General features: G+C 39.7%; 1 protein-coding gene and 1 long non-coding RNA gene across 8 annotated transcripts in view; one reads left to right on the plus strand and one right to left on the minus strand.

Annotated features, from left to right (window-relative positions):
• Positions 1–888: 888 nt before the first annotated feature.
• On the minus strand, positions 889–5,447 carry LOC140339641 (uncharacterized). The gene is made up of 2 exons (XR_011922498.1): positions 2,026–5,447; positions 889–1,737 (listed from the first exon to the last, which is right to left on the minus strand). It is a non-coding gene; the product is annotated as an uncharacterized lncRNA (long non-coding RNA).
• Positions 5,448–5,460: 13 nt separating this feature from the next.
• Positions 5,461–12,035, plus strand: part of LCOR (ligand dependent nuclear receptor corepressor) — a 46,633-nt gene continuing 40,058 nt past the window's right edge. For 2 of the 7 annotated variants that reach the window (XM_072424422.1, XM_072424423.1), the window contains exon 1: positions 5,491–5,629. In XM_072424422.1, coding sequence (XP_072280523.1) covers positions 5,533–5,629 — 97 coding nt within the window. In that variant the 5' untranslated portion in view covers positions 5,491–5,532. Of the gene's footprint in view, positions 5,630–8,906; positions 9,233–12,035 lie in introns of those variants that run through there. The other 5 variants (XM_072424418.1, XM_072424417.1, XM_072424419.1 and 2 more) reach the window with 5 other exon arrangements.

The following is a 12,035-nucleotide window of genomic DNA, read 5'->3' on the forward strand; positions in this document are numbered from 1 at the left end:
TTGTTTCAATAATCCCAACTTTATGTGTAGTGGAGAGAGAATGATTTTTTTTTTGTCAACCATTGGCTCCTTATGTTCGCTGCACCTTTTTTCATGTTTTCCCTTGGAGGCCATGCCACTTTTTTTCCAGTGATCCTGCTTTGCTCTACTATCCCACAAGCAGATGAAACATGGGTACTTGTGTACCCACTTTGCTGTCCAAGTAGAAAAATCTCCATTTTTAAACGTATATGGATCATTGGTGTTCATTTTAGCAAAGCTTTTGTAAGACCATTTTGATATTTTCATATTCTTCTTTAAGTTTTGAGTGACCAACTGGAATTAATGCATAGTAGTTGCCATTATGCATATGTCTATAAAAAGCCGCCAGTCTTCTGCTCGGTATTCTAGTCCTCCCATATGGGCTAGCAGTCCAGGGGTGTTACAGCAGTACACAAAGTCTCCATCTTCACTGAAATATGGTAGGAGTGTCTCTCTTGTCCTATAAACTGTTATTTTAACTTCCGGTCTCAGTTCTTTTATTACAGCCTTGATGCTAAAAGTTCAGATGCTTGTTTTGACAGACTTAGGTTGCATGTTAAATCATTGAGCTCTTAGGAGAACTACTGGTTTGATGAAACACTTCCTTCATATTCACTTCCACTGCTAACTCCTTTTACTCCAAACCCTGTAAATCCTCCATGTCGGATACAGGAATATCAGGGAGTGTACTGAACACTGGTATGGGAACATCAGCATCATGCGGCACAGGTCGTCTTACTGATTCCAAATCAGGGTACTCCCACTTGTTTTCCTTGTAACGATTGAAACCTTTTACATTCACAGCACAAAAAAAAAACAATCACTATGATGATTTTTGGACTCTCACCATACCATAGATACACAAAATTTCAAAGTTGTTAGTTTTTTTATTTTTCCACTGTCATTGACACTTTACACAAGTTTTGCATAACATATGGGGAGCCCAATACAAGATATGCATGTTTCACAAATTTTGTAATGTTTCTTCTCTGTTTTTGCTGAGAATATTCACCACAAATGTAGCACATACATAGGCTCATTTAAACAACTTCTTGAAAAACTCATATTTCTGTAAAAAATAATAAATAATGCTACATTTAATATATGTATTGCAAAACATTGGTGTAAATAAAGATTCATAATAATATGCTGTGTTATCATTTGTTGTTGGTAAAATCGTCTTTTCCGATTCCCGTATCACAAAAACTAGAGCCAATTCAATGAAACTGATGTCATTTCTGGATTCAGCAGACCTGAACTACACTAAATATTTTAAAAAATTATTGGCAAGTCAAAAAAATGTTTTTTTGTTGAGCTTTGTTATCAGCAGACTGTAAGCCTTATTATTTTGCCTTTCCACATATAGATGTCCTAGAAAAACCGACTGTGTGTCTTGCTTTACTATAATAATAAAGAAGGAATATGTGAAAAGTCAAAAGTGCAAAAAATGTTTTACCTTGAAAGGTTTTGATGCATAAGTAAACATCACATTTAGAGAAAGACTATTGTGTATCATTCTTTATTACATACAGCTTTTCTATTGCCAAGGACTCAGATAAACAGCCCTCATCTCCAAATACATTTATTGAAAAAAAAAACACACAAGTATGGACAGGAACATTATCTCTGCACCTTGGCAGCGTTCCTTTTCACTAGTATCCAGTATTAAAGGGTTTAATATTATTGATTTATGAAGCACCAACATAGTCAGAAGCACTGCAAAAACAAAAAAGGAAAAAAAAGTGAGTAGTGCAACAATGAGAAATAATTATAAAACATTTCAGGTCTGTATTTCCTACTTATTCCAGAGATTCAACTCACAAAGATTTGTTTATTTAAAAATATATTTGTTATTTTATATTATTATCCGGTATTGATTTAGCACTGTTCATAGTCATGTTACCCTCATAGCCCTCAAAGAGGCTCACAGTTTATAGCCCCTACCATAATCACTTGTCGCTAGCAGTCTAAGCCTAATTTTTGAGAGAAAGTCAACTACCATACCTGCATGTTTTTGGGATGTGGGAGGAAACTGGAGAATCTGGAGGAAACCCATGGAAACCCACAAACTCTGGGAGAACATACAAACTCCTTGCAGATAGCGTCCTGGCCGAGATTCATACCTGGTACAAGGTGCTGCAAAGGCAAAAGTACAAGCCACCATCCCATCAAAGTGCCTGATTTATGAAAGCTATCCAAGATTGTGGACAATACACTTTTATCAGTGAAGCTGGGTGATCCAACACACCTGGAATATATCTGCCATCTTGCCAACAAATAGCAAATACCTTTTAGGAAATCCATTCCAGGCATGCTGGATCACCCAGCTTTACTGCTGAAAGGGAATCTTCTTCAGCCTTAGAGAGCTTTCAAAAATCAGGCCAAATTTGCATACCAAAATATAAAAAAAATATATAAAAATGCTTTAGGGCTTTATTATCCTGATGAGAAATTAGATTGCACAATGCTTCAATGGTCCACTTAATTAGACGACCCGGGTACCCATTACTTTGATGACCCAGGTACAAACACTGCCTTTAAAAAAACAATATTAAAAGTGTAACATACTTACTTTATATTAGATATTCTCAATCAGGGTTCAGTGGAACCACAGAGCTTGCAAGGGGTTTCTCACCCTGTGGCTGATTGACCTCCCATATAAAGCCTGCATAGTTTTAGGGCCACCACCACTTGGTAGAGCTGTTTGCAGGACTAATGATGCTTATAGGTATCTATCTAGGTGCTATTCAAGCCACCACTGTAGGGGAGCATTCTTTTCACTGGTCTATTTGGGAAGCTTTTTTTTCCATTGACCCACAAAAAAATAGTCTAGCCCCCAAGACCTGAAAATTATTTCAAAGGTAAAAACATTAAGAAAAGCTGCCCTATACCAAAGATTTCACCTACAATGTCTATGCAAGGGTAAGCTCTTCCTCTCCTCCTCCTGTGTCACTGTCTGTATCCGTCTGTCATTTGCAACCTCTATTTAATGTATGTAGCTGCAAAATATGTTGGTGCTATATAAATACTGTTTATTAACAAGAATATTAATAATAATAATAATAATAATAATAATAATGTCTTAAGGCTTTTCAAAAGAATTCTTGAGGATCCCAAAATACAAGAAGTCACTTGTTCACATTGCTAAAGTGTCCTCAAGTGTGAATAGAGATGCTCATCGCTCCCAGGACCTTCCGATGCCAGGATTCTTTTTATTGCTAACAATAAATACAAATGACTTATACCGGAGATGCTTTTTGTTTTGGTAATTTGTTAATTTCTGGTGCGGGGTAAACCACATGCGTTACCACAATCCCATTCAACCATATAGGATTGGTTGGGAACTATTTTGCACACATGGTTGCGGTGGTTTGTGGTGTGGTACCTGGATGTGACACATTTTTGGCCACCCTTGAGCGATCAGCCGCTTCCATTGACTTGAATGGGGACATGAGGCTGATGACTGGATCTTGGGATGGCCATTAATCCCTTGCAGTAAAGTAAACTGCACTAGAAAGCATTCATTAGTATTATGAAACAGGATTTATATAGCGCCAACATATTACGCAGTGCTGTACATTAAAAAGGGGTTGCAAATGACAGAAGAGCCCCCCCCAGAAGAGCTTATTCAATTAATGACACGGATGATTCTAAAAACTGCTCCCGGGTGCTTTTAGGGCCATTTGGGAACAGCAAACCACACAGTTTTGGACCATGTCCAAGGTGTGTGGCGAAGAGGTCTGAGGCAAGTAAAGGTAGGTTCACACCTGCCTGTGGACTGCGTTATTTTGTGCAGCTCCCTGTCAGTCCCTCGAGCACTTGTACGGCAGCAGAGGTTCAATAAGAACCAGCGTCTGCTCATGTGACAGCTGGCGGCAGTGAGCGGTACTGTACTTCTCCCCCTATTCATTCTCTATGGGGTTGCCCAAGAGGCAGTGGTTTCCTGTCATAAGTGATACACGCACCACAACCTCTTCACCAGTGTGAATTCAGCTTTAGTAAAGAGGGTCATTTTTTTGTGTGGTTGTGGAGTGTTTAGATAAACTTTAAAATGCACTTACCCTTTTATGTAACGTAAAAATGTGTTTTTTTGGGAAGCACCCCCCACCTTTTCCATCTTTCCCACCACAGTAGTATAGACTGAATAGGAACCCAGCACCCTATAGGGATACAAAAGTCACATATCCTAGGAAGCCACAGACTTCTTGCCTGAGATCGCCCATGTGTCAAAAAGAGCTTTTGTAGAATGTATTATTATTAAACAGTATTTAAATAGCGCCAACATATTACACAGCGCTGTACAAAGTCCAAGTCATGTCACTAACTGTCCCTCGAACTTACAACCTAATGCCCCTATTATAGCCATATGTTAATACAGTCAGGTCAATTTTGGGGGAAACCAATTAACTTCATTGAATGTTTTTGGGATGTAGGAGGAAATCAGAGTACCCAGAGGAAATCCACAAAAACACGGGGAGAACCTGCAAACTCCATGCAGATAGTGTCTTGGGTGGGAGTCAGACCTGGAACCTAGCACTGCAAAAGCCAAAGTGCTAACCAACTGAGCCACCGTGCTGCCCTAGAATGTAAAAAAGTGCCAACTTCATGCATTAATATTAGTCTTAAAAAACAGGATTTTTAAAGCGCCAACATATTACGCAGCGCTGTATATTAAATAGGGGTTGCAAATGACAGACGAATACAGACAGTAAGGAGGAAAGGACCCTGCCCCGAAGAGCTTACAATCTAAGAGGTGGGGGAAGTAACAGACAATAGGGGGGTGGGGGAAGCATACGCAGTTTTGGGAGGAAACATTCTCCGATTTAGCGCCTGCAGTGCAAGATTGTGTGACCTCAGCAGAAGATTGCTGCATCCACTGTCTTGCTTCTCTGTTCAAAATGCGGAGGAATGGAGGGCTTTTCACCTGTAAAGGTAATATTTCTTTTCGGTGAATGTTCAGCTTTAAGTGAGAACCAGTAAGGTGGCTTTTCGCCTGCATACAAATCACAGAAAGTATCCAAAGCTTTGTTGTTTGCATGGATTCCTTGCACAGCTCTATGCTTTTCAGGAAACTCTGCAGAATAATCCCCAGCCGTTCCCTGACACCAGACAGGTTTTTCCCAATGACTAAACACCTATCCCGGTTTCCAGAGCCTGCTGGGACTTGTAGTTCCCCTCCATGTGACACTACACCCACACCCCTGTTCAGGTTCCTCGAGCTCAGTATAAATATTTGATTTTAGCTCTTGGGTGTAAGTAGTCTTTCGCATGCCGTTGCCATGGATACACCGCTCCCGGTTTGCAGGCCCTGGGAGGGGAACACAGCAACATAAGACCCGGTGACAGGGTCGTGCGCGCTGACGTCACGTGTCCACTCCACGCGGCCAGTCCCTGCGCGAGGAGGAGGCAGGCCTTAGAGGGTGGAGTCAGGCCCGGTGCGCGAGTAGGGGGCGTGTCTTGGAGGGAGGGGCTAGGGTCGGTGCGCGCCCGCGCGAGGGGGGCTGACAGAAAATGGCGAGTCTGTGTAAGAGCCAGCAATGCTCTATCGAGAGGCGCGGTTTTCGGCAGGAACTTGACTCGTGGCGGTACAAGCTCATTCACTGTGTAGGTAAGCTCTTTTCTTTTTACACACAAACGCCCGGGCGGCCCCTTTTCTTCAAAAAATAAGAAAGAAGCGGCGGAGTAAACCCGGAACCGGCGCTCCCATTGGTTTCCTTCACTGAGGGAATTCGATAGAGTAGCGTAGTTGTGTGAGGAGTAAAAAGCGCGGGCAGTGCGCCTCGAGCTTTGAGGGGGGTGGGGTGGGTCTCGTGACCAGCTCGCGCTCAGTTTACCTCAGGGGGGGATGGCGCGCGCGGAGGAGAGGGCCGTCAATGAACGGAGTCGGAAAAGTATTTTCTTTTTTATCTTTAAACTTGCTGAAAAAAAGCGTGACCCGTTTCCGTACGTCGGTCGACCCCGTTTTTTTTTTTTGTTTTTTTTTGTCGAGGCAGGTTGGTGAACAAACTCCCGCCGCTCGGCCCGCGCTGCTTGTCGATAGCGCGCGCGGAACCCTCCCCTTAAAAGCGCGCGCCCGACTATCCCCTTAAGCGCGCTCCCGCATATCCCCGCCCTCTCCTACGCGCGCCGCCGACACCCACACCCCCTTTTTTGTAGCTCTTTAATAAACCAAAAAAAAAATCACCCTCACCTAATTTTTTTTCAAGTGCATCAGTTGTCATTTTCCGTGTTTTCACTCTTACCTGCAGCAATATGCTTTATTATTTTGTGATTAGTAAATTAGAACACACTTATTTTGATTGATGGTGAACGCTAAGCATGTGGAATATTATGGCAAAGTGTCAGTTGCAGCAAAAAAGGTAAATGGCTGTGCTTAGACATAGGGGAATGCTTTGTGGATTTATTTATTTTGTGTTTTATTTTTGTGACCGCCCGCATGTGTCAGATGCGGTGACGCCCACCCTCCCGTTTTTTTTTTTTGCCGATGGAATGGGTGAATGTGAAGCGTATTGTTATCAGGTTTCTAGGTAATTGCTTCCATTTACAGCTCGGGTTCAGAGATCACTCCTAATCATACTTTTTTTGGCATTTTAGCTTTGATTTTTTTGTGTGTTTTATTTTGCTGTTTGCTTAATTAAAAAAAAAACTGGATGCAATGTGGCCCCCTCCCTTTCTGCAAACACTTTTTGTGTGCTCCTTGAATGGTGGGCAGGGATGGGGTGAGGCTCAGGGGGTGTGAGGGGCCTGAGGCCTAGTTCTGGTGAAACCTTCCTTACCCCACAGATTAGGGATCCTTGCACCCCCCAAGGGATCAGCTCTAACGAGGAATGGGAGATCTGCTTCTCTTTTTTTTTTTTTTTTTTTGGCTGCAGAGTGCTGGGGGATGGGCAAGGACCAAATGAAAACTCCCCTATGACATTATGGCTTTTTTTATTATTTGCCCCCCTCCCCTTCGCCCTGCTCCCCTCCCCTCCTTTGAAGCTGTATGTTTTGCAGGATAAAAGCCAAAATTTGTAATTATGCACACACGTTTAAGCCTCCTTAAAAGTTGCTAGGTTTTATTTCATTTCCTCCTTCCTGGCCCCTCCTTACTAATTTGTTTTCATGCTATTGTTCTGGTGCCATGGCTTTTGGAGTAATTAATTTTCACCTTGACCCTGTGTTTTTGGAAGGCATTGGGGATATTTCAGCAGTTTATAGTCAAGGTTATGTTTTTTTTTTTCTAGGTGAAAGTTAATTTCAGCTGCTTGGACATAATTTTAGCAAAGCCCATTATGCAAATTGTGCTTTTCATTCAGATGTAATTTCATGCTGTGATAGCATTCCTTTGTCTCTTCTGGAAAGCCGAAACTTCAGTTTTTTTTTTTAATGTAAGAACAGGTTTGGGTAGGTGTACAGTTTGGATGCAGCGGATGAATAGTTAGCCATGGATCATTTTATTGAATTTAGGTGACAGGTTCTCTGACTGCATGAATTTATTCCATTTCACAGCCTTTGCTCTGACACTGGAAAGGGGATCACTTTGTGTTATTTTTGTCATAAAGATTTGTTATATCAACATTTTCATTGGAATTATTCACTGGGGAAGTTTTTAGCATTTCCTAATTTTTATTTTTTGGTGATCATAATGTTGTAGGGGATGACAAGGAGCAATTGGCTTTTCATAATTGTTTTTTTTTTTTTGGTGTTGTACTATCATGATATTGGAGGGGATGACAAGGAGCAAAAGGACGTTGCTTAATCAAAAGGTTTTGTGTCAGAGCTTTGTATCTGTAGGTAAATTGTTATCATTAAGGCAAATGAAGTTGTATCTTCTCCAGACATACCATGGAATGTATAGAATTGTTTTGTGTGTTTTATTTCAGCTTTGTATCTTTATGAAAATCTAAATAAGCAATTGAAAATAGGTTTGTGTTCTGCTTTAAGTTTTTTTTGGGCTTGTTGCCATTATATCATTCCCATGCTTACCTGTGTTACATATTTTTAGGTAAATATGTTTATGTTGCCTGTAGTCGTTCTGTTTTTGTAGTTTCCACACCTCATTCTCTTTTTTACAGACCTGTAACCCAGTGTGCTAGATTTTACATTAACAACTTTTAGAACGTTACTGTTAATCTTTCTTATCTCAGGTCTTCACAAAGTGATTTCTGTACCAAACCAAAGAAGGTCAGAAAATACAGATTTTATTGCTTGTTTGACTTGCATGTTTTTAACAAAAGGTTCAAAGTTTAAAATTGCCAACTATTTTATCTTTATGACAACAAAGCAATAGTTAAATTGATTGCTTTTTATAATATAGCTTTACATATTGAGCAGGCTAATGGTTAGGGAGTTGATGGTTTTTGGAGAATTTTTTTTGACAATTGATACTTTTATTGCTGTGGTACTAGTTCCACTATTTGTGGCCTATGAACCTTTTCTTTATAGGCTCGATTTACCATTAAAAATATATATTTGCTATTTTTAATCTGTGTGTCCAAATATGTGTGCTTTGGGTGTCCATGCCCAGAGTTTGTTTACATCAGTGAATCATTCAAACCTAAAGAATGTTGCAGTCATAAGTTGTGTGATTAACCTAAAAAATGATACAGAAGTTGGTGTTTTGGGTTTGTATGCCTTAGAGGCCCAGTAAAACCAAAGAAATGTGACCTGGCATCCATGATACAGGAATTGCTTAATATACAGTATGTGAATGGTTGTTTTGTTGGTTGGAGATGTAGTCAGTGAGTATAGTCAGTTGGTTTTTTTGCCCTGGGCAAATGAATAGAGCTACCCAAACACTTTTTATTAGTGACTTACAGGTAGTAATATGGAAATGACTTGCCATATACAGTGGATTTGTCTGTTGGAAGAATGTTTAGAGGGGGGGAGGTAAGGTCTTTCATTTTAGGGTATTTGCATTCCTGCGTGTATGTTCTGCTTTCAAGAGAAAAGGAACTTAGTGCTAAGTTTATTACCTTTTGCTGCTGTGGTTATTCTTGCATATTTCACCCATTGTGGTTAAGTCAGGTTTCAATAATACAGCAGACATCAGAATTAACCATTGCTGGTACTCTGAGTACTGCTGAGAATCTCCGGGAAAAGACTACATTTCAATTTTAGGAGTCTGAGAGTGGTTGCCACTGAGCTGCCAAACTACATCCACCTTCAACTAAATCAGTCCATTTTACTTTGCCTGGCATCATTTTTCTAAAATCACCTACACATAAATGTACGTATATTAAAAAATATTCAAGTTATATTTGCCCATCTTCTGTATCACTGGGTACAATATTACCATCAGGTAAAGTCCTGTGGACCACAGGGATGAGGGGGAAATCTTGTGAGGTCCATCTCAGAGCTTTGTTTTTTTGGGAACATGTTTCACCTATAAGTGGTCAGGGAAAAGTGCCAAGATAAAGGAAAGTGTAAGTTCTGTTTTAATAGAAAGCCAAATTATTGGAACAACAAGCTCAGTTGATAAGGTGTTTAGTACTTTATGCTTTTCATTAAATGTGTTTGCAGAAATACTAAAGGTACATGGCAGCAGAAGTGAGCTTTTTGTAGAAAGTTTAGACATCCTGGGAAGGGTCATCTGTCTGCACTAAGCAGGAAAATGTAGTATTTAGGTTGCTTACCAAATTTTAGCTATTTGCTATTTTCATATACCTTTAGTCCCTGTATTTTGGAGCAGTCAGAGAAGTCTGAGAATCCCCATAAAGACTTGTGGCAGCTTTATTAGTGCAGATTTGCAGGGACTGTGTCCCCTGCCATGTGCTAAGCTTCCTTTGAAGAAGGGGAACATAAATGCTGTTCTGTTGCAGGGCCATGAAGGCTTGAATGCTGTAGACAGGGCCTCTTTAAATTGACAGAAAAGTATTCATAAAGTTTTCTTTAAAACACTGAACATGCTGGATTTGTGATTATTTTACATCAAAAATATTTCAAATAAGCTCGAAGAAATGAACAGTCAAACAAAAATGTTTAAAGTAGTTTTATTTTAGGAAGTACTGAAAAGGTGAGGTTTTTTAATAGTTCAGCACACCAAATTCCTTTAAGGAAATGGTTGCCTTTAAATGATATATATATATAATTTTTTTTTTAACCGTTCTGGGATGCATGAAGATATATTTTGATATGTGTGCTTTTTGCATAATTTGGCATTCGCTTAATTAGTCATGGGGTTTTGAATCACACTGTTTGGAATCGCGTAAAGTATGCATGCAAATACAATTTGACAAATTGCAAGAGCTGTAATGAAGAGGACTTGTATTGCAATTCTGCCAGCTCAGGAATATTAGGATGCAGCACAACCACTGATGTGGTTTTAGGGAAAATTGTATTGGTAGTATGGTACCTTAAGTGTTCCTGAATGAAAGTCATGAATTATATATTTTCACGCTTTTGTATTTTGTATATCTATTAAAAGCTGTATGTTGATGTATTTCGAGCTGACGTGCATATCCTTCATTAAAAAGATTCTGGTGCTTGAGTGCTTTCATAATCTGCTTTGATGTAACATTTACTTTAATTGAAGTATGATGTTGTAGTTTTTTGGCAGCTCTTTTCTTAGTAAAATATTATGCTTAGCATTCTGCACTAAAGCCTAACTTTTTTTTTTTTTTTTCTTGAATGTTTTGGAGCCTATGTATATCTATGGTGCATTAATGTATGTGCAATATTTCATGCGTTGCATTAAGACAATCAAATAAAAAAAAAAATAAATGGCCTGTTTTCACACCCTACCTTTTTTTAAAAAGTGCCTCAACACTACTGTGTCTTTAAATGCATTGCAGCACACAACAATTCATGTGCATTTTCATTGTGCTTTGGGGTGCCATTCATAATGACATGCATTGCCACAACGCTAATTTGCCTGTAAGCAGTTTTAAACATTAAAAACCCTGCCTAGATCAGAAGGCACTGGAAAACCCAACCCCCTTCTTTGCACTCCTGGATGTTGATTTTACTTACCTACTATGGAATTAACTTCAGGGCTTTGTTCCACCTGCCCACCCTTTCTTGGATTTTATTGCCCAGGAAGATTGGGTAGCTTGTCGGACACAACCCCAAAGGTGGGATTTCCATCTAATAATGGTTGGCATTTTATGGTATTTGTTCACATCAAAGGCAGTTTTGAGGGCTCATTTTGATCTTTAGTGCATAAAGGCAGGATTTTAAATGGGTATGTGCTGCCCCCCATAGTAGTTTGTAACATAAAATACAAGATAAACATCTAATTTTGAAAAGGAACCCCTAGAGTTCCACAGAACCCTGTATGAGAAACACTTCCCTAAAAGATCCTATGTAAACTAGGGATAGTTCACCTTGATGTTGTAAAAGGGCAGCTAAACGCTTGTCATCTGTGATCAACCATCCTCTATACCCTGAGCAGTGATAATGTAACTGTAAAATTTATTGTACAGCCCAAATACAGCTCAACACTTTGCAGTGAGTGAATCTTTCCTGAAAACTTGGGTGATTCAACAAACCTTCTTTAAAAACAAAATTGCTACTAGTGGCATAGTTTTCAATCCAGAGCCTGACCCATTTCGGGTTTGCTGCATTACCCATGTTCTTCCTGATAGTCTATCTTTTCCACTCTTGGAGAGCTTTAGTCAGGCCCAATATGTAGAAAGACCTGTTCATCCATAATCTTGAGTCCTAACGTCTTCCCAAGTTGAGCTTAAACCCTAGTTTTACAAACACTAGGCACTGCCCTGGCTTCATAGCAGCAGCACACATTATTTCTAATCTTCCAGGTTGCATAAATCATCACCAGAAGCACAAATAGAGGAAAAAATGAAAAAAAAAAACCACAAATAGAGGAAAATGTTGGTAAAATACAAGAATTTAGTGTTAAACACAGGGCCTGTTTTACAATGCAATATATGCATGTTTATGAAAAACCATTTCATACAGCATCACCTCCTAATTCTCCATCGCTTATCGCTCTTGGGTGCCTTTCCATGGCCTTTTTGTGAAAGGAGAAAAATTTGTCGATCTCACGCATGCTCAGTAAGATTGGCAAGTTT

The sequence above is a fragment of the Pyxicephalus adspersus genome, chromosome 10 (genome assembly GCF_032062135.1).
Source record: "Pyxicephalus adspersus chromosome 10, UCB_Pads_2.0, whole genome shotgun sequence".
Taxonomy (NCBI): Eukaryota; Metazoa; Chordata; class Amphibia; order Anura; family Pyxicephalidae; genus Pyxicephalus; species Pyxicephalus adspersus.